Below are 24170 nucleotides of genomic sequence, written 5' to 3' on the forward strand. Positions count from 1 at the left end.
TCATATTTTACTGAAAAATTTAAGGTCACTTGTCAAGAGTTACTCTTTTTTCCTTTCCTCTCACATCACCCAGATGCTTCTGCCATTATCTTCTGAATCCCCTACCTCTTTACCCCTGTTTCTTATGGTCCTTTTTCTAGACAAGGCTTAATCCCTCTACATGTCAAGTGATCCCATTCCGTAGTATCTTCTCCAAGAGACTGCCTCCTCTGTCATTCTCATTGTCTCACTAATCTTTAATCTCTCCCTATCTCATGACTATTTTTTTTACTGCTTACACAAATGCCTGTTTCCTACACCCTCAAAAAACTCTCATCAACCCACATCTCTTGTGCATTTTGTGATTAAACTCCTTGAGAAGGCCATCTATATTAGGTGCTTCTCTGTATTTCTTCTTTCACTCTCATTTTCTACAGTGTAGCTTCCAACCTCTCTCATCATTCAACTAAAACTTATCTCCCCAAAATTACCAATGATGTTTCTTTTTATATGACTTATTTTTCTTTTTAAGTTTTTTTATTCAAAGATATTTTATTTTCCCAATTACATGTAATAACAATTTTCAACATAAATTTTTCCAAAATTGTAAGATCCAAATTATCACTCTCCTTCCTCCTCTCAAAAATGGTAAGCAATTTCATCTGGGTTATACATATATTAACAAGCAAAACATACTTCCATATTGGTCATTTTTGTCAGAAAATGCCACTTCCAAAATCCCAAAATAAAACCATAAATAAAGTGGAAAATAATATGTTTTGATGTGCATTCCAATTCTAACAATTCTTTCTCTGGAAGGTGGATAGCATAAGACATAAGTCCTTTGGAGTTGTCCTAGATCATTGTATTGCTGAGAGTAACAAGGTGTTTCACAGTTGCCAATGATCTCTTACTTGTCAAATCCAATGTTTTTTTTTTCTCAGTCCTCATCCTTCTTGACCTCTCAGAAGCTTTTGACACTGTTGATTATCCTCTTCTTAATACTCCTTTTTCTTTAGGTTTTCATGACAATGTTCTTTCTTGGTTATCTTCTGACTGTGGCTCAGTCTCTTTTGCTGGATCTTTATCCAGGTCATTCCTGCTAACTTTGGAGACCCACAGGGCTCTGTCTTGAGCCCTCTTCTCTTCTCCCACTAGACCAGTGATGGCAAACCTTTTAGAGACCAAGTGCCCAAACTGCATCCTCACGCTGCATATGAACCACCCCCTTGCCCCAGATAGGGGAAGGAGGAAGCATTCACATTGGGCTGCTTGGCAGAGGGATTGGGAGCATCCCTCTCCAGCATGTGTGCTATAGGTTCACCAAGAGGCTCTAGACTATTTCACTTGGAGATTTCATTAGGTTCTATGGATTCAATTATCATCCCTATACAGATGATTTTTAAAACTTCACCTCTCTACTGATTTCTAGTCTCATGTCTCCAACTGTAAAATGTCCAAAATTGAATTCATCATCTTTCTACCCAAACCCTCTTCCCTCAGAACTTCCCTATTGCCCCACCATTATTTCAGTCACCCAGGCTCACAACCTAAATGTCATCCTTAGCTAACCTTCTCTTAGCCTCCAAATCCAATCTAGTTCTGAGAACTATTGATTTTACCTTCATAATAGCTCTTGAATATGCCTCCTTCTTGCCTCTGATACTGTCACCACTCTACTGAAGGCCTTTATCACCTCATGCCTATTTAGCTTATGGACTGATCTGCCTGTTACAAGCCTCTCTCCACTCAAGTCCAGCCTCCATTCAGCTGTCAGTAATCTTGCTAAAAGACAGATATGGACACATAACTCTCCTACCCCACCCCACCCCTGCCTAAATAAATTCCAATGACTCCCTGTCACTTCAGGGATCAAATGTTCTGATTAATATTAAAAACCTTTCATAAGTTTCCCCATCACTACCTTTTCCCATATTCCTTATACCCACATATTGATCCAGTGACATTTGCCTTTTACTGTTCCTAAAACTAAACATTTCATCTCCTGCCTTTTGCTGTTTTCTCCCCCATGCTGTTTGTCCCCCCATGTTTGGAATTCTCTTCTCAGTCTCTTGGCATCCTTAGCTTCCTTCAAGTTCTAATTAAAATCTCACCTCCAGGAAGTCTTTCCGAATCCCTCCTAATTCTTATATCTTCCCTTGGCTGATTATTTTCTACTTATCCTGTGTTATGTTGTTGTCTCCACTGGACTGTGAGCTTCTCAAAAATAGGAACTTTTAACTTTCTTTGTATCACCAGTTCTTAGCTCAAATAACCCATAGTTGGGTCTTAATACATGTTTCTTGACTGACTATTTTTCCTTCTTTGTGGCTACTTTCTATAACAAGAGTTCTCAATATGGGGTCCACATAAGAGCTTTGTGGATAGATTTCAGAAGATAAATAAACATAAATGGGGGAAATGATGTCTTCATTTCAATATATTATAATTTCCTTATATAATATAGTAGAGTTTCCAACAGAATACATTTCCTTTTTAGCCCTATGTATTTTGTTTTATGCATTCAAAAGTATTATTTGGAGAAAAGGTCCATAGGTTTCACCAGATTGCCAAAAGGATCCATGACACACAAAAAGGTTAAGAACTCCTGTTTTATAGTATCTCATTTGAGGGATATTAATAAAGTCTATTCCCTTCCCTGTCCTTTTCATCTTATTGGGAGACCAGAGACTTAAGTACCAGTGATAACTGTGCTCCTAACTGTGTGACCTTGGATAGATCGCTTGACTTTTTTCAGGTCTTAATTCCTTATCTGTAAAGTGATATCCTTATAAGCCTTCTAGCCTTAATGATCTATGACTCCTGGGAGAAAAAAGATTCTGAATAGGAAGGAAGATGGCCCTGAAGGCCAATTTTGTTAAATTCTTGAACTTTTGGCAGAGGAGTGACTTTAAAAGGACCTATATGTTGCAAAATAAGTTGGAATAAAAAATGGAGACAAGATTTAGGAGAATGGACTTGGTATAGTATATCATATTCTGGATGAAATAGAAAGGAAGCAGTTTTAGTTGCCTTTGTCTGGAAAGGCACATAATAGCACCCTACCTATCCTAGAAGCACAGAGACCAGACTAAGCGTTCATGTAGAACTCTGCTCCCCTCCAGGTTCAAGGAATTGAAGTATTATTGTATATTTATTATTATTAAATATTATGTTAAGTATAATTATTAATATAATAAATTATAATTAATAAATTAATTATATAATTAATTGATGAAGTATTATTAATATTGAAGTAATAGGACCACCTCTGTAGGATCATAGATTTAGAAATACAAGGGATCTCTGAGATCATTCTACTCTAAACCCTAGTGAACAAACTAAGGCACAGAGAAATTAAGTGATATTCAAAATAACACAGGTAGTAAATGGATTTTAACCTAGGGCCTATGACTCAAACTAAAGTTTTTTTCCACTGCACCTCCTTCCTGTTCATCAAAAACATTTCTACTTTCTCTGTCCTCCCCACATCCATTCTATGTTGATCACTTTCACTACCCTGACCCACTAACACCAACCTTCAGACTCAATCTGATTGTTATTCTTGGTAAGATATAGAATTCTTGAGATTAAAAACTGAAGAAAAAATGTACCTCTTGAATAAAATGACCATTCCCTCTATTATCCTTTAGAGTAAAGACCCAACTTCAATGATTCAGTACAAATGGGTGCCCTTAGAAGAAATGCTTTGTTTTTCTGGCTATCAAATAAAACATAATTTTCTCTGGTAAGTAAGATTTTTAAATGGTGGAATGCTTAATTTCAGTGACAAAATAATAATAACTGATATATACATGTGTGATTAAATATATGTGTGAGTATAATGTCATCTGGGCTGCACAACAAATTCCATGAGGTAGATACTATTGACATTATTATCCTTATTTTAAAGACAGGGAAATTGAGGCTCTAAGAGTTTAGGTGACTTGTCCCTGGTTGCATAGCTAGCAAGTGTCAGAGGAAGATTTTGAACCAAGGTCAACCTGACTCCAAGTCCAGTGAATTGAACCATTTGGGGCAGAGCCAGCAGTAATTTTCCTGATCTTGAATTTAGTCACGTTGTCACATTCCTACCTCTGCAGTCCGAAAACCATTCTATTTCTGGCTGAAAGTACCAGCACTATGGGCTGGGGGGATGGTACACTGAATGCCACAAGTGGTCGTCTTCTCAGATTTCATGATTCCACTTGCTGATGAAGACAGTGGGACACAGGCCTGAGTTGATAGTCCATCTTCCAACATGCCTGAGGGAGGGGAGCAGAGCATGGAGTCATAGGATTGAATATGACCACCACTCACTGACAGTGAGTCTCAAGCCTTTTGTTCTCCCTGGAGTTGTTTTTAATATTACTGAAGAAAGGCAAACAGACTCCTTTCCCAGGATATTGGGAAATCCTTACAGTTAGTAAAAAGTTATAGAAATATCAGATAAGAAATGCTATGTAAGGAAAAAATGTTATGATTATTGGAAAAAACCTTTTTTTTTTCTGTGAAGTAAGAGCCCAGAAACACAAAGTATCAGTTACTCTATAAGATTCTTTAGCAGGTTCTTTGATTAATCAAACCTAACTAAACAAATAATTACAAAGTTCCTTCTTGGGATTAAGAAACATTAGAAAAGTAGCTGAAGGTCCAGATGTCACAATTTAAGATGTGACACACCTTTTCTAAACATTTGATAAGCTCTTGACAATGACTGCCTGTTAGAAATAGTTTCACAGGATGCAAAAACTAGAAATTACTTTAAAGATTATTAAGTCTGATAACTTCATTTTACAATCAAGGAGTCTAAGCTATAGGACACTAAATGAATTGTCCAATGGTTACACAATAAATCAGTCAGAATTGAGACAAGACCTCAGTTCTCCTTTAGTAGTGTGCTTTATCTCATACCTTGTTGCCTCCCAAAGAGTTTTGCTAACTGAGATTATAAAAATACCTTCTGGGCATCCATTCCTAAAATTATAGTTCACAAACTGCCACTAATATGATTTTCCTTAAAAGTCAGACATTTGACATAATTAGTTCTTAGCAAAATCATTTCTAACGATGGCATAGTTTTTTGGTTTTTTTAAGCAGCTATAAAATACTGTTCCCATAAGCCTTGGGTGTAGTATCCTACAAATATACTTAGTGACCATGAGAATAGGGCAGACACAAACTTAAAATAAAATGGTAGTAAGAGTATGTGTGGAGAACACATATGACCAAGGCGACTGACTTCTCCATTACTATTAGATTATTAAATACTTTCTTATGGAGTCTTCTTCACAAAGTCACCCATTGGGTATGGTGTTTCTTCTGGAAGGGTTGCTCAGCTAGATTTTGAGGTCTACTCTGCTCTATCCCTTGACATTTCATTGTAGAGACTACCACTCACTTGAGTCCAGAGTTGGCCCACTTTTTTTTTAATCATCAGATATCCCATTCTTCTAAGCCACATTGTCCCTATAGTGATTAACTTTATCTGTCCATCTATCTATCTATCTATCTATCTATCTATCTATCTATCTATCTATCTGTCTGTCTGTCTGTCTGTCTGTCTGTCTGTCTGGTCTGTCTGTCTGTCTGTCTGTCTACCTATCTATCTGTCTGTCTGTCTCTCTACCTGTCTATCTTGCTAACTAGTTATCTGTATATATATCTATATCTATATCTTTCTGAATCCATATACATGTGCACTTATATATATATATATATAGTACAGAAAGTTATGCATATATAGAGAATATATCTCTGCTCCTTTAGCTATGGCTTGAATTATCTCAAAATGACCCTCCAGCTGCTGTACAAGTTATCTCTTTTTAAATAAGCAGCTCAGCTATTAAATATTAAGAACAATCCCAGTAATGAGGAGAAAAAATCATCTCATCTCCCTTAAGAGGTAAAGATCTGGGTTCATTCCTGACTGCTGGTTCTCTTTAATTCACTTTAGCTATAGACTCAGTTATCTATAGTTCAGCTATATACATCCCTTCAAGGATATGGCCAATTTTTGCTCATCCAGTGGTTTTGCTACCTTCAAACTCAATCAGGGATGTGCTTATACTAATAAATAGATAATATATAATCAGAGGATCATAGAGTAATTTTTTCATTATATTGAGGTTTGGTCTTTTATTTTATTTTATTTTTAACTTTGCACTTATTAAGTATTTGGGGGGGGGTTATTTAATTAATTCATTTAGATTATTTTTCCATGGTTACATGATTCTTTCCCTCCCCTCCCCCTAACCCCCTCCCATAGCCAAAACTCAATTTCATTGGGTTTTACATGTGTTAGTGATCCATACCTATTTCCCTATTATTGATATTTACACTAGGATGATTATTTAGAGTCTACATCCCCAATCATATCCCCATCAGCCCATGTGATCAAGCAGTTGTTTTTCTTCTGTGTTTCTACTCCCACGGTTTTCAGAGGATCATAGATTTAGAGCTGAAACAGACCTTATAGGTCAGCCAGACTAACTCCTTTATTTTATAGATAAAGAGGACCCAGAGAACTTGAGGCATTCGGTCAAGATGACCCAGTTGCTAAGCATCAGAAATAGTATCTGAAGACAGGTCTTCCTGACATTAAGTCCATCATTTAATACCTTGGTAACACATTAAAAACACAACATCTGGAATTATTTCAAATGAACTATGGGAGGGATTAAAAACCAAATCTCTTCATAAAATATGTACATATACATATAATTTATATATGTATACATGCATAGACACATGTTGTTTCTCCTGTTAGAATTTAAGCTCCTTGAGAGCAGGGACAGTTTGAATTTTATCTTGATGTCCCAACACCTAGCACAGGATCCTGAATACATTATAGATGTTTAATTAATGTTAATTAATTTGTTTTCTTTGGACTGAAAAGAATAATTGAAAAAAAGAGGAAAAAAGGGACCCAAGTTTCTTGGCTCTACAGCTTGGCTCTACCATGGTCTCTGGCAACATGGGCTAGCAATATGAGGAAAAAGTAATGGTTAGTGATAAAATCCTTTGGACCTAGCAGGGGTACAGGATTCAAAGTACTCAAGTAAATACAGAGTGGCTTTCATTTGACAACAAACCTCAGTGTGCATTTACTGATGCTTTATATTTGTAGATTAATCAGCCATGTTTCTGGCCAGCAAACTCTTAAATGATTCACAGAATCAGAGAAGTTCACAATTTGAAGGAATCTCAGCAGTCCAATCAATATCCATAAAATGAATCTTCCCTAAGTCATCAGTCAATCTTCTCTTGAAGACTACCACCAAAAACAGACTTCCTGGGGCAACCCATTCTGCTTTTGGAAAAATCTGATTCTAATTTTTTTTCATTATATCAAATCAGAATTTTTCTTCATGAATTCAATTATTAATAGCTCTGCCTTGGAAGAAACTAATGAAGGAAGGAAGGAAGGAAGCAAGGAAGGAAGGAAGGAAGAGAAGCCAGCTTAGATAAGTTACTACTAGGTATCATTTTAATAATAGTAGGCCAATTTTAAGCAAACTTTAGATATGTGTGTATTTTCTACACACATACATACATGCACACACCACAACACAATATTATAAATTTTTAGCTAAAAGAGATATTAGAGGGAATTTCATTCAACTGCTCATTTTACAGATAACAAAGAAAAAGCCCAAGTAGGTTAAGGGACTTGCCCCAAAACAGATAGTGAACATTTGAATGTAATTCCTATGACTCTAGAACTAGTACTCTTCACATTGATCCATATGACATTATTTTCTTTGCAAAAAGATTTTTTCAATAGGTTGTTTCTTTAATGGCCAATTCTCTTTGGCAAAGTGGAAAATATGCAAACTGGGAATCATGAGACTTAGTTATAATACTAAATCTGCCATTATGTATGATATCTTGGTATGTGACCTTGGTAATCTATTTAGTCTCCTTGAAATTGCTGTTCTTCATCTATAAATGAAAGCAGAGAATGAGTAAAATAGCATGGTCCCCTAAGGTTAATTCTGAACTGAAAATTCTGTGATTCTGAATATATAATCAGATTTTATGAAAAATCTTTGTTTCTGAAAGAGCATATCATCAATTTTCCAAATATGAATCATATTTTAGTTGAAATCAATTCCCTGGATCAAATCCACACATATGTGTGAATATAATATGTATGTTTACAAACTAGTAGATCTCAAAGATTTTTTTCTAATTCCAAAATCTGTGATTCTGTATATGTGTGTATCTATGTCATCATATACAAGGTATTCCAAATGTTCTAGTGCAGTTAAAAAAATCCTTAGCTCCATCTTAGAATAGTTTCTAAGGATAATTTCCAAGGCAAAAGAACCATAAGGGCTAGGCAACTGGGATAACATGACTCCTAGAGTCACACAAATAGGCAGTGTTTAAGGCCAGCCCCATTGGACCCAGGACCTCCCATTTCCAAACTGGGCTCTCTATCTACTGAGCCACCTAGCTGCCCCTCTAGTGCAGTTTTACGCTTAAAGCTATGTAAATGCTAGCTATGGTTAGTACTATTGAATTGCCCTTTATGTAATATTTCCTTCATTTGAATAAGACCCTTGTTCTCAATGTCCCTCAAACTTTTAGAAACACAACTATAGCATAAAATGAGGTCATACTTGTATATTTGTATGTGAAAATGTGGACTGCATAATGCCCTGATTTGCTCTTCAGGGAAAGAGTTATAGATATTTGGTGTGATAGCAATTAGATGGTAAGATTAATTACATTAAGAACATTAATAATCTGGATTGTGTCCTAAGGACAGTGTAGGTAGCCTTGAGTCCATGTGATATGATGATCTGTTTAAGGAACTGGGGATTTTTAGCCTGTAGAAAAGAAGACAAGAGATAGGAGGGTGGGGCATGACAGTGATCTTCAAGTATTGGAAGATGTCCTATGGATTATAAGAATCGGACTCATTCTGTTTGGCCCAGGAGGGCAAAATCAGGAGAAATGGGAAGAAATCACACAGAAGTTAAGTTAGATTTCATGTTGGGACAAAATTCCCAACAATTTGATCTGTCCAACAGCATCCTGAACTTCCTTGGGATCGGAAGTTGGGGTGGAGGGGCAGGGAGGGGCCTCTACCTCATTAGAGGTCTTCAAGAAGAGGTTGGATATGGATAACCATTTCTTGGAACTGTCCAGTGGGAATTCCTTTCATGTAAGGATGGAGCTAGACAGCCTTTGAGGGAAGATCCCTTTCTGTTTTCAAATACTGTGATCCTATGATTCTGAGCCTGCAGCAATCAGAAAAGATGGTGGTTTCTGGACTGAAGTAGCCAAAGGGAGTCACTGTGTAATCCTTATTCTGTTATTGGGACCCACTACCTAACAGTAGTTCACTTTAGACCAAGGTTTCTTAACTTTTTCTGTGTCATAGTCACTCTAACATTTTGCTGAAACCTATGGACTCATTCTCAGAAGAAAGTTTTAAATGCATAAATTAAAACACATAGGATTATAAAGAAAACCAATTATATTGAAATATAATTATAAAAAAATTTTAAATAAATTAAAGGACCCCAGGTTAAGAACTTCTATTCTAGACTAATCATAAAATAATAAAAATTTCAGAGTTGGAAGGGGCCTCAGTCATTCGATCCATACCCAAGTCCTAAATCATTTATAAAATCCACTTGAGGTTTGGAAAAGATCTACCTATGTGATGTGAGCTAAAGGTGCTCCAAGTCCTCCCCATCCCCAAACATCATTTTATATTCTACCATTCCTTTATTATATGCTATAAAACTCTGGAGATCCCAAAATAAGCTTTTATCAGTCATTAACACCTTGGTGCAAAATAATTTCTCAGACCCTTTTCTAATTATAGCTGAAAAGAACATTCTTTAGCAAAAATGAAATGAAGTTTGATAGAAGGAAGGAAAAGGAGATTGATCCAAAGCACAAGGCAACAGGAGGAGAACTTGGGGCCCCACAATCAGGGGCTATGGGCAACCTGGAGGCAACTAGGCATGTACAAGAGGAAAGGAGTAGTGGCAAAGGACAAGGTTCCTAAAGTCACTGAGCAGTTGCTTAACAGGGAACACAGACATAGTTTGGGAAATGCTATAAATGGGCAGTGAGCTATTGAGAGGGAAAGACAAATAATAGCAAAGATTTATTTCCCTGGTTTCAGTTTCACCTCTAGATTAATGACCTTGACTCAAGGAATAGTTAGAATAATTTTGACTCTGGTCCCTGTCTTCTAGGAAAGTCTTGGTAGATCTTTTTGACTTCCACCAAGAGGGTCAGAACCCCAGGAGAGAGAAGGTACAGAGTACTTCTGGAGGGTTGGGGCTATAGGCAAGGCAAGAGCCAATGGTCCAGTGCTAAGTTCTGGGAATTGAAGAAAAACATCATTCTATTTTCCCCATGGTAAGCATCATAATGAAAAATCACAAGCCATTTGCTTGCCCCTGGGACATATCTTCTTGATGCACTTCATGGCATTTTCATCCCATAGAGGAGACAAGTCAAATCACAGAGTTAGTCAGGAGAACAGATGTGTACTAGACTGGCTAATGAATTTACACCATTGACTTCTTTCCAAAGAGCAGAGACTTTTAGCTGTTGCAGAAGTTGTCTGTTCTCTATATTTCATCCTTTGTACCCCTACCCCAAAAGGAACCACAGAAAATATAGCAGTTGGAAGGCATTTGATAGACAGATGCCATCCTCATCACAGCACCTGATCTTAGTAAGTAAAGGGGATCACTGATCAACTGCCCAAAGTCATCAGAAATTACATAAATATGATTCCATTAGATAGACAGAAAATTGAACAGTCTGGAATATAAAATATTACCTATCTATTTGGGAGAAATTCTCTAGGGTGCTATAGAAAGAGAATTGTACTCGTCAAACTCTGTTTGGCCCTCTAGCCTGTTCAGATCTGGACTAGGATGTATGACTGAGAGTAATATTATAGGGAAAATGCTCTGTATTGATGCTCTGCTATCACACTGCCACCTATTGAAATCTTGCCTCTTCATCCTGCAAAATTAATTACATGGGACAGGAAAATCTCTCCTTGCTGCTGGCATTTTTCTATCTTACTGTCTTCACAAAAAATTGTGGCAAGCTGTCAATTAGAATGTGGCAGCCCCACAAAAGAAACCATTACACAAACTCAGAGGGGCCCTGCAGGGAATAAAAAGACAAAATTAAACAGATTCCAAAGATTTATAAGGACAACTCTGGCTACAGTCTAAACAACATCTGAGATCCACATGCTTTGCCCCAGAGGGCATCTGGAAAAAATGGCATAAAATTTCCCAAAGACAAACTTAATTAAGAAAAAGCATCCTGTTCTTGAACCATGGACATTAGTGGTAAAAACAACAACAATAATTACCACAAAACACCAACCATGTGGCACACAACTTAAAAAAAGGAAATCTGGGTGTGTGAAAATAACCTGATGAAAGTATCTACCCAGACCAAATCAGCAAGGGGTACATTAACCTTTTGACTTCTTTTGATTGGCTGGGTCCTTTCAGAACTTCCAATGTAAAGGGGATGGCTAGATCCGCCATTTCTTGGTTCCTCTCTAGGCTTCACTCCTGACTTTCTCTAATGGCTTTGGTACCTGGCTCACAATTACTCCCTCCAACTCAAGTCCTGCCCTCATAATAGGGGACTTCAACAGACAAAATGACTCTCTTAAACACCCTAACCATCTGGTTCCTCAACTTACTCACCTCCCATGAACTATTCTTATACCCCACCTCAGACATACACAGAGATTGTTATATCTTAATCCTGGCATCACTCACAAATATGTCATCTCTATGTTCAAGAATTCTAAAATCCCTTTATCAGACCATAATCTTATGGACTTTTCACTTTTCCTTCTGCCTTCTCTTACAAAACCCTATTTTTATCTGCACCATGGTCTCAATCTTTTGATCCCTCAGTTCTCTCCTAAGTTATCTCTCTTGCACTAACCATTCTGTCTTCTTTTCTTTATCTTAAACCCTTGATGAATAAATTTAACTCTATAATGGCCTCCTTACTTGAATTCCTACCTCTGTTACCATATTGCCAATTATGTCTAGTCAAGCCTCAAACTTGAGTCATTCTCACCATTTGCTGCTGAAGGAAGATGGAGAAAATCACATAACCATTCTGAGTGGATCCCCTAAAAATTTATGTTATACAAACTCAACTGAGTTTTCACTGCTGCTAGGAAATCCAAGTAGACCTCCCTTTCAAATCACTATCTCCTCTCATGGAAGCTCTTCCAAATCTTTTCATCACTCCTCAAGCATCTCATGACTCCCCCGTCCCCAAGTATTTTGGCTAAGAACCTTGCCTCTCAGGCTCACAACCTAAGAATTGTGTCTAAGACTCCTCACTGTCTCATCCTCCATACCCAATTTGCTAAAAAGGCATTGCGATTTCACCTTTGCAACCTTTTTCAGAGAAGCCCCCTTCTCTGTTCTGACATTGCCCCCATTCTAGTGTAGGCCTTCAGCACCTCACAGCTGAACTATTGCAATAGTCTGCTGGTGAATCAGCAAGTCTCCCCCACCCCCCACTCTAATCCATCTTTCATTTAGTCACTAAATTGATTTTCCAGAAGTGCAGGTCTAATAATGTTGCTCTCCTACTCAACAGACTTTTGTGGTTCTCTCTTACCTCCTGGATCTAACAAGAACTCCTCTGTTTGGCATTCAAAGTCCCTAATCACCTAGCCCCTTCCTACCTTTCAGTCTTCTTAGGCCTTAGCCACCAGCACAAGATCTTGGATCCAGTGACACTGTTCTCCTGGCTGTTCCATGAACAAGACACCCTATCTCTCAGCTCTGAGTATTTTCTTTGGCTATCTCCCATGTCTAGAACATTCTCTCTGTTCCACACTATCTTCCTGACCTTCCTGGCTTCCTTTAAGTCCCAACTAAAATCCCATCATTAATGGAATCCTTCCCAAATCCCTCTTAATTCCATTGTATTACCTTTGTTGATTATTTCTTCTTTACACACACATATAACTTACTTTGTATATATTTGTTTGCATATTACCTCCCCCCATTAGACTGTAAATTCTTTGAGGGCAAGGTCTGTCTTTTGCCTCTTCCTACATCCCCAGCACCTAGCACAGTGCCTGACACATAGTAGGCACTTAATAAATGTTTATTGATTGATTATTGAATAATTTCTTTGTATCCCTAACAGTTCTATCTGACACATAGTAAGTGCTTTAAAATGTTTATTAACCAAATGACTCCTGAAAACTTAGCACATTCATTTAACAAATGTTTAATGCCTACATCATGCAAATAACCTTGTTAAATGGTGTAATTAAAAGATCTACTTTTTCATCTACTTACATAGTTCCCTAATTAGCCTTCACTGAGCCCTTTTCCTTATTTACTTCAGATTATATCTGTAAAAACCATACTTCCTCAAATCTTCCACCAATGATCCTGTTTAACTCTCTAGTCAGTTTTTCTTAGCAAGAACACTCTTATCTTTGTACTAATTATTATGAATTGCAAATCTTCTAGAAAGAATAATTTATCAGTAGGGCTCTCTCTAAGCACATTTATGGGAAGAGGATTGGGCTCTAGTCATCAGAAGACTTGGGCTCTAGTGTTGCTTGTGCTTACTCTGTGGGCAAATAATGATGATGAGGATCACATCTTCTCCTACTTTGGCAGACCTTCTCTTCCTGCTCCTCCTCCTTTTTCTCATTCTTCTTTCCTTTCTTCCTTCTTCCTTCATTCATCATCAACTCCTTTCCTTAGCCAGGCTTACTTTCTCTCTACCCTTAAGCACAGTTTTATGTATAAATCAACCAACTTCCATCAACCTTTTATCTTCTAGTTTCCATGCAGCGTTCCTATCTGTAAGGCTGTTCCAGTTTAGTTTGGGCCACAACTATCATAAGAATCCATATATTTATACAGTATTTTCTAGAGAACGTTGTTCACAACAAGCTATGAATCAGGTGGGTAGTATATTTATTCCCATTTTACTACAATGCTCTACAATAGTGTACCTCAATGCTTTTGTGTCATGGGCTCCTTTGGCCGTCTAGTGGAGTCTAAGGATTCCTCAGATTAATGTTTAAAGTTTGTAAAATAAAGCACATAGCTTAAAAAGGAAAGGAAAAACCATTTTGGAGAACAATTTGGAACTAGGACCCCAGTGCTATACAACTGTGCATACTCTTTGACCCAGCAACATCATTACTTGGTCTTTATCCCCAAAGTGATCAAGAAAAAGGAAAAGGTCCTATATATACAAAAAAATATTTATAGCAAAAAAAAATTGTGCAAGCAAAGAATTAGAAATTGAGGGGACATTCATCAATTGGGGAATGACTGAATAAGCTGGTATATTATTGTGATGGAATACTATTATGCTATAAGAAATGATGAAGGGAATGGTTTTGGTCAAATATGGAAAGACTTATATGAACTGATGTAAAATGAACAGGAAAACAACATACATATTAACAACAATATTGTTACAATGATCAAGTGTGAAAAATATAACTACTCTAATAGATACAATGTTCCAGGACAATACTAAAGGACTCACAAAGAAAAATATATTCACATCCAAAGACAGAAGCATGTTTTTTTCACTTACTTTATTCTTCTTGTTATTTTTTGTAAATGGATAATATGAAAATGTTTTGCATGACTTCACCTTGTATAACTGATATTATATTGCTTACCTTCTCAGTAGATAGGGAAGAGACTGATGGGAGGGAATTGAAAACTCATTTTTTAATAAAAAATTATTATTTTTATTTTGTATTCTTTTTTAGATTTACTTGTTATCCACAAACACCAACTTAACTCTCTCCTTCTCTTCATTCTATTAAAGAAGGCATTATTTGACAAAAATATATACATATTTTTATATATACAAAACTATCTTATTTATTTTTATTTATCAGTTCTTTCTCTGGAGGAGGACATATGCCAGTTATTTTTCCAATGATGTTTCTGTTGCTGTATGTATATAATATTCTCTTCTTTCTGGTCATTTCACTTTTAATAATTTCATATAGATCTTTCCTTGGTTTTCCAAAATTAACCTATTCATTATTCCATCACAATCATATGCCACAACTTGTTTAGCCATTCTCCAATTGATGGGCATATCCTCAGTTTCCAGTTCTTAACCATCACAAAGAGAACTTTTATAAATATTTTACAATATATAGTTTCTTTTCCATTTTCTTTGATCACCTTAGCAAATAAACCTAATAGTGATATTGCTGGGTCAAAAGGCATACACAGTTTTATAACTTTTTGAGCAAACAGGTTGCTCTCAAAAATGGTTGAATCAGTTCACAGTTCCACCTACAGTGTATTAGTGTCCCTAATTTTTCACATTCCCATTTGTCATCTTGTCTTTTTATCATTTTAGCTAACTGTATATGTGTAAGATGATATCTCAAAGTTGTTTTGATTTGCATTTCTCTAATCAAAAATGATTTAGAGCACTTTTTCAGATAGTAATATATAGCTTTGAATTCTTCATCCAAGAACTCTTCATCTCTTTTGAACATTTATCAATTAGGGAATGGCCCAAATTCTTATATATTTGAAAAATATTCTTATATTTAAATATAATTATTTTTAAAGGAAAGTCGATTATATTGAAATACGGTGATCAATTATTTTAAAACCACCAAGTTTATGGACTTCAGATTAAGAACCCTTCTAAAGCATCTATGATTTCCACTCTCTCCCTCACCACAACATCAACTATTTGGGTTAGTTTGAGTTCTAAACAATAGTTATCAAGTAGGATATAATCAGTGAGAAAGGATGGATAATTAAATTTAAGCATTCCTCTATATTCACATACTCCTTGTATAATGGATTGAGTACCGAACATGGAGTTGGGAAGACTTAGATTCAAATCCTCCCTCTAATACTTATTAGGTGTATAACTGTATAAGTTTTTCTCTTCATTCTTACTAGTACCCTCTCTCTTAAAAATACCTTGAATTCATTGTGTATTTGTTCTATATTTCCTTATGAATGTGCTGCATAAGCTTTATCCCATGTTAGAATGGAAACTCCTTGAGGGAGAAGATTGTTTTACATTTGTCTTTTTATCTCCCCTGCTTAGTTAGCATGGTGCTTAGCACAATTTAGGCGATTACCAAAGACTTTCTGATTGATTGATTACTATTATTATTATAAAGGGCAAGAGCAACAAAAGCTGTTATTGTTAGCTGAAATAGAAAAGATGCAATGGTACTCTGACAGGCTAGAGAGAGCTGCTACTCAGTATGGGGACACACCTGATGGTACTTAGTTACAATGGAGGTAAAGGTACTACAGAGATGGGAGAGATGGAGCCACAGAGATGCTGCTAGATGGTGCCACAAGGGGATACTGCTAAAAGGGACTGTTCAAGGGTTTGCTTACTGATCCCTACTGATGACTAGTGGATCAATATATTTCCTAACCTCCTCCTCCCAATTCCTCCCTCACTCCCTCCCTTAACCGCCCTCTTCGGGAAGCCTTTTGGCTTCATCCCTCCCCCCTGAGAGAACTATAAAACACTCTAGTTTCCTTTCTCAGGAAAGGGGTTTATTGTGATAACAGGATGGGAAACTGAGGTAAGAGGGATGAGGGTTTCCCTAAACTATAAGGAAAATTTAGGAGTGTTATGGAAATAATCAGTCTTGTCACAAACTGTAACAGAGAGACAGTTAGAGAGATGAATGGAGGACAACTGTTTAAAATCTTCTTTCTTTTCACAAAGCCACCAAGAAAAGTCTCTCCTTCAGCTTGGCTTTCCTCCAACTCTTGGTCAGTCAAATCTCAGAGAGAGCAGAAGTTTCTCCCTTGGTCAGAGAAACCAAAAGCCAAGGCAGCCCTACAAGGGTCCTCAGCCAGCCTCAACTGCCAACTCCAGGGAACATTCCATTTGGAACCTTCTTCTTGACTGACAGCCAGGTCCCCAGCCTTGGTTCTTGCATCTTGGCTTGTCCTGCAAAACCTCTCTCTCTTCAAGTCTCTACCACATAGCATCCTCCTAAGCACTCAGAACTCTGATTCACCTCACTGAAGACAGCCTTTTAGCAGGGATACCTGTGGTCCAGATGAGTTTTCCACTCTGGACAGCTTGCATTTCCAAAACTATACAGACAGTTTCCCCTCCCCCCCCCCAAGCCAGTTCTCAGGCATACTGATGCTACTATTCTTGGGAAAACTTGTCCCTTTCCCCAACTCTAACTGTTAGGATCTGTTGAGACTTGGCAACTTAGTAAATAGGGTGGCCTGCCAAAATGAGAGGAACCCTGGAGATAGTGCAACAGCTCTCAGCGGGAAGCCAGAGTTAGTGTGAGATTTATTTCTGGGTAGGTGTTTTTCTCCCTTTAAATACAAACTGCTAAAATACCCAAGGAAGCAAGTGCAAACATGAAAAATTCCTTCTGCCGAGATTTCTCTTTGAGGTGTCATGGGAGACGGGAACTGCTTACATAAAAGAGGACCATGCTGCTGCTGCTGCTGCTGCTCAAACAGTACTTTCCCAATGTCTGTAGTTCCTAAGGGGATTTCAAACTATACCATCTTTCCAGGATGTTGGGTTTAATTATAAGACTGTCATTTTGCCTTCTGATTCTCTTAATGCTAAGAATTCTGGGTCTCTCTTTGCTGTTTCTTTTCCCTCTAGGCAGCAGGAACTGCCAGCCAACAGACGTCAGAGCTCCCTATATAAAGCAGTTCTTAAACAGACTTTACTTCATAAAGGTCATATTATAGTAGGCTATAGTTGAGTGCCCTGATTTACTGGAATCAAGAGAAGCATTCTACAAGGTATTACTTATAAACTTCAAGGCGGGGCCCAATCAAGGGGCATGGAGACAGGGTTAGGCAATTTAGGAGTCAGAGTTGGGAATATGCTTAGGAGAGCTTATTTGATTTCTCCCTTATTCCACCCACTGTTTCAATGCTAGAAAATAAGAATGATGAGGAGTTGATTTGTTTCCCTTTTTAATCAAAGTAGAAAAACTGTAATTTCCATAAAGCTTGTCTACTCGTCAAAGGCGGAGCTGGTGGCTGGCTGTGGCCTGTGATCAAGAATGAATGAATGAAAAAAGCATTTAAGTTCTTGTTATGTGCCAGCCTAGAACCATATCTATTCATCCCCCCTAAATATTGTTAGTCTAGGGAAATCATTTTTAGGTTCTAGTTGTACTCCTGATGGTGCTCTCTTAATGGGGAAAGAGTATCCCAAGGTGTGTATGTGTGTACACATACACACATATATGCACACATGTGTATATTATACATATATGCACATATACACATATATATAATATATCTTGATTCCCTTCAGAGAAGATACACATTTAAGAATATTTCAGAAAACATAAAGTGAATGAGTTATCTCATTTGAGAGGGAGATAATTCAGAGAGAATCTTAGATCTCACCCAAGGAGAAATATCCTAAAGTCTCTAGTGTAGCAAACCCAGGATAGAGATATGCTTAAACGATTGAGGTAACAGCTCCTCCATATTTTAACTACTCCCCAGACTCTTTCTCTCCCTTCAGGCATCTGAAGAGAATCCGGAACCTTATGTTTTCTTGCTCAAACCTAAAAGCCACAAGACTAGGCTCTGTCTTCTTCCACACTCTCACTAATTCTGCCCTTCACACAGGTACAGAAATTGAGTAATAAGGCTCTACCAAAGAAAAGAGGCTTTGAGTTTGGGTTACACATACAACATACATCCGTGTTCTATACACATGTATGTTTGTGGTTTTATATATATATGTACATATATATATATATATATCGTTTTTACACATTCACACAAGACACATACAAAAACAGATGCAAGGTAATGTTAGAAGAAAGGCATTATCAGCCAGACAGAATCAGAGAAGGCTTGAACTGAATCTTGAAGAAACCAAAGGTTAGAGGTTAGGAGGAAGTATATTCCAATCATAGGGATTGACCATGCCAAGGCAGGGATCCTAGAGAGGAGAAAAGAGAAAAGACATGTAGGACCAACAAGCTCCTGCAAGGTTTGAAGGGATCCTGAAGTTGAAAAGACCATCCTGAAGAGTGAATGGCCACTTGTCAGGAATGTTGTAAAGGGATTCAGGTTTCCAAAAGGGATTGATCTAGATGAGATGGATGAGATCTCTTCCACCTGAGTACCTCTAGGGCTTCAGGAGCAGCTCCAGGCTTGCTCTTTGAAGGTTATATTGATCCAGTAAAGGTTATTATTATTATTATCAGGCTCTTATCAGATGACTCACTAGCCCCTTGCATAGCAGAGTCACTGAAGAGAAATCCTCTAAATTTGCAGAAAATGCTCACTGGGAAGTTAAACAGCATCTCTGGGGCAATTTAACATGCAGTTCTTTTGGTCTGCAGGAGGAAAGTGTCAAGATTCCTCTATTTCTTTAACTATAAATGTAAATATCACCCAAAGAGACTACAAATGGCAGAAGGACTTGAGACATTTATCTGTTTTAGAGGTTTTATTTATGCCTTTTATTTTTACATCACATCATTATCAACTATACCACTCCCTTCCACTGTCCAGCATAAACCTTCCCCTTGTAACCAAGAAAAACAGTTCAATAAAATCAATGGTCCCTATGACAACATTTGACAATGTATGTAACATTCTGTGCCAGCATAATATCATAGAATGTATATTTCTCAAAGGCAGGAATTAACTTTATTTATATCATTGTATTCCTAGAACCCTCCACAATGCCTAATACATAGCAGGCTTTTCAAATGATCACCCCCAGGAAGCCTTTTCTGGCCTTTTCTGTTTCAAATAACCTTGTTCCCCTCAGATCTTACAAGACTCTTTATTTTCTATCTCTAACACCCAAATAATATCCTACTATGGTCAATAGTAGATTAAGTTGATAGTATAATCTGTATTGGGTTGGGGTTTTTTTTGGGGGGGGGGTTTGCATTACTAGACTATAAGCTTCATAAAGGCAGGGACCGTGCTTATTTATTTATTTCTAGAAAGCCTTCCCTTCTGTCTTAGAATTGATACTAATTATAAGTTTCAAGGTAGAAGAATGTTAAGGTCTAGGCAACTGAGGTTAAGTGACTTGCCCAGGGTCACTGGGTAAGAAAGTATCTGAGACTATATTTGAACCCAGGACCCCTGTCTCCAGGCTTGGTTTTCTATCAAATGAGCTGCCGAGCTGCCCTGACCATGTCTTCTTTAAACCTTATTTCTCTCTTAGACCCAGCACAGTTTTCTGCATATAGAAGGCACTTACTAAATATGTGTTTGAATTAAATTGAATTATTAAATTGAAGCATCTCTCATTTATTTTCCTATAGAATTTTTAAGGCAAAGAAGGGTTAGGAGAGTTGACTCATTTACTACTTTATGGCAAGAAGAATTGCACAGAAAATGGTTGAATTCAGTTCTTTGGCTCCTCATCTTCATCATTCTTTTGTTACAGAAAATTGTTTCAGACGAAACAGTCTTTGGGACCAAAGAAAACATTCTTCTAAGAATTCGAGACAATTAGTTATAACCAGATCTACAAGTACTAAGTAACAAGTAACAAGATAGACAAGTAATAACCTGAGGCTGTGGTAAGAACTGTGGCTTTATACATGATGCTTCTTTGTAATGAGATTGGTTGAGATGGGGTTTTACTAGCAATTCTATGTCTGCATAACCCATCGGCACTTGGAGAATAAGCTTGAAAACTTCTTGATAGGGATGATGGGGACCTGAGGGCTCTTTGGCCAGGTGGACAGAGCTCCCCTTGCCAGGACCTTTGGAAGGCTGACCTCACAGAGCAAACTGACTAGGTGTATGAACTCATACTGTCAACATGATGTAGTTTGTTCATAATTCATTTGCACATAGCAAGTAGACATGAGCTAAATAATCTTAACTGGGGTCATTTCTTATCTTTTTCCTGCTGAGAACAGGCATGACTTGGCTCAAGCAACACATTCCACATGAGGCTTTCTTGTTCCAATCTCCCCAGCTGTTAGTGTCCTCCACATAGAACTATCTTGAATTGGTTTTGTGTACATTTTGTCCCACAGTAGAATTTAAGCTCCATGAGCATAGGAACTATTTTGTTTTTTGGCCTGGCACTTAATAATTACTCATTTGAACATAGCCAAGTGTGAAAGCTGCATTCCTTTTGGAAACTCATAATTCTCTGTATGATAGTCATATTTTCTAGCTCTCTAATTCATTGGCACTGAGAATTTAATTTGGGGGAAGCCATGTCAAAACCACTCAATGAGTACAGCAGCAATCCCTCTCCTTATATTCCCCAAATAGATAGCTTTTTGCTAATTGTGACAAATGTAACATTTCCTTTAAGAACAATAAAGGGAGGAGCAGAAGCTGGGTAGTTCAGTGGATTGAGGGCCAAACCTAGAGACCGGAGATACTAGTTTCAAATCTGGCCTCAGATACTTCCCAGCTGTGTGACCCTGGGCAAGTCACTTAAGCCCCATTGTCTAGCCCTTAACTACTCTTCTGACTTGGAACCAATTCATAGTATTGATTCTTAGACAGAAGGAACGGTTTTAAAAAAAAAGAACAAAAAATGGAAAGTAAATTGATTTTGCATCAGAGAGATAAAAGCAGGATATAGTAGAGGAAGGAGGACTTAAGGCCCTAAAAACCCAGATTTTGGCACTATTGCTAATATAAACCAACTGGGGAACTTTGGGCAAGTTGTTTAATCTTTCTGATTTTCATTTTCCTAATATGAAAAATGAAAGCAATAGTGATCCTTCTACAATTTATTTCATAGGGTTACTGGAAAGGTAAATTAAATAATTTATGTAAAAGACTTTGCAAATTAATACTACTCCCCAAAGCTAACAATAGACTTTCTATAATCAGCACCTAGAATAAAATAGGCACTTAATAAATGCTTATTGTTTGACTAACCACTTCAAGAAAAAATAGAATAGAAATGATTAAATGTTGAAGCCCATTTACTACATGAAACTTAATATTCAGTGTTCATAATGTATACAGCTCTCCAGTTCTTTCTGCACAACCATGTTGTTATTGCAAGTAGGAAGTCAATTCTCTTCCTTGACCAATTTTAATTTCCTATTTCTAGAATGCAATATCTGGCCCCTAGAGCCCTAGTCCTGTCTCAGCAGCTTCCCCTGAATGTCATTAAAAGCCAGTTTAATCATCTCGTTTTGTTTTTCAGACAAACCAGGTTAAAGGCTTTCCCCCTCCCCTCCTGACAAGTGCTAACAAGACTTAGGGGCCCTGGAAGTAGAGACTGCTGGATTTGACTTAAACCAAACCACACCTCCCAATATTTACAGAATGAGGTGTCTTTCCCAATGGAAGGATTTAGAAGGCATCATTATCATAGGCAATAGCCTGTTTGCAAAGCCATGAGATATATCTCTACTCTGGGATTCTCTTCTCTTCTGTGGCAATAAAGCCACTGGGAAGGTTCAAAAAGTCAATATGTTTCTCATGGGTCTTAAATGACATTTTTTTCCTAATTCTCCATTAGTTTTATTTTCTCTGGTAAAAATAGTTTTGCTGTTGTTCAGTCATGCCTCTTTGTAAACCCCATAGTGGGTTTTCTTGGCATAGATATTGAAGTGGTTTGCCATTTCCTTCTCTAGTTCCTTTAACAAATGAGGAAATACAGGCAAACAAGTTGAAGTGACTTGCCCACAGTCACACAGCTAGTAAGTATCTAAAGGCAGATTTGAACTCGGGTCTTCTTGACTCCAAGCCCAGTGCTCTACCCACAGCACAAACTAGTGGCTCATAAAAATGAAAATGCATTTTAGTCCGAGTAATAGTGATTATTGATGCTGAATCATATTGCTTTCAAATAGCACTATTACATTGAACATGAGCTGAATTAAAAAACAATGGAAACATTAAAAAGCAGGTGATTTATTTAAGTGGGATATTTTTTCCTCTAGAGGGAACTAAAATATGGGTCTAATGTTAATGTTCAAGAACATAGAGTAAAATTCAATTTAAAAAATAAATCTGAAAATTAACATAAAAATAGTATTAAAAAATGTCAAGAAAGTACAAATACCTAAATTTAATGAAACTAAAAGGTGGCAATGTGGTACAAGAAAAAGAGATGAGGATCTAGAGTCAGAAGTTGTAGGTTCAATTTCTACCTCTGAAACTTCCTCCTTATGAAACTGTGGGTAAGTTAGTTTGCCTCTTCTCCAAGAAGGTCACTTAGAAATTTACTTAGGCATCACCAAAATGCAGTTCCCACCAATCCCATTTCCCATAAGCCCCTAATTTGATTCTTTGGCACTTAATCATACTCCAGTCTAAGGATACCCACTCCAGCTCGGGTGCTGCCATTATTGCATAAACTTTAGATAATTGTATACCTCCTCTATAATATTTATCACGTTCTGATGTAATAATTACTGGGGAGACTTGTTTTTATCCCTAATCCAGTTTGTCCCAACAAGCATTTATTTATGTCCAAAGTATCCTGCTAAGTCATAGAAGACACAAAGCTGGGACAGAACTACTGAGCTAATAGAGCTAAGAACCTTGAAGTCATTAAGTAGGTTCAAGTGCATCCACCAGAGAGGTGGTTGCCTATAGAATTGCCAAATGGACCCAGAGTCCATTGGAACAAGATTGGACATGAGTCTCAAGGTCAAGAGCATCTCTTAGAGTACCATAGTTTTAGAGCAGCTTAGGACTTTAACAGTCATCTGATCCAATCCTGTCATTTTAGAGATGCGTATCTAAGGCCCAGAGAAGGTAAATGATTTACCCATGTTCTCCCAAAGTCAAAATTCAAATTTACTCTTATTTTGAAGCCAGAATGCCTTCTATTGCATCATACTAATTTATTTCTTTCTGAGTAAAAAGATCCCTTTTGACTGTCAAAAATTTCAAGGACCTTCACATCACAATAGTTGTACTATTATTATTGTTATGTTGATTAGTTGAGTCCAACTTTTCATGACCCCATTTGTGGTTTTCTTGGCATAGATACTGGAGTGGTTTGTCATTTCCTTCTCCAGGTCATTTTACAGATGATGAAACTGAGGCAAACAGAGTAAGTAACTTGCCCAGGGTCACATAGCTTTTAAGTATCAGAAATGGGATTTGAACTCAAGTCCTCCTGACTCTAGGGCCAGCATTCTACCCATTATGCCATTTGGCTGCCCCCTAGTTCTACTATTGATATTCACT

The 24170-nt window shown here is 37.3% G+C and overlaps 1 protein-coding gene across 2 annotated transcripts in view; it reads right to left on the bottom strand.

The window, feature by feature from the left end:
• The window catches only part of BAALC (BAALC binder of MAP3K1 and KLF4), a 108017-nt gene that overhangs the window by 29118 nt on the left and 54729 nt on the right, over positions 1–24170 (bottom strand). The window contains exon 2 of one of the 2 annotated variants that reach the window (XM_007488181.3): positions 4073–4244. The exons of the other annotated variant lie outside the window; for it this stretch is intronic. Coding sequence (XP_007488243.1) covers positions 4096–4244 — 149 coding nt within the window. The 3' untranslated portion in view covers positions 4073–4095. Of the gene's footprint in view, positions 1–4072; positions 4245–24170 lie in introns of those variants that run through there. 2 annotated transcript variants of the gene reach the window in all.

This window comes from Monodelphis domestica, chromosome 3 (genome assembly GCF_027887165.1).
Source record: "Monodelphis domestica isolate mMonDom1 chromosome 3, mMonDom1.pri, whole genome shotgun sequence".
Classification (NCBI taxonomy): Eukaryota; Metazoa; Chordata; class Mammalia; order Didelphimorphia; family Didelphidae; genus Monodelphis; species Monodelphis domestica.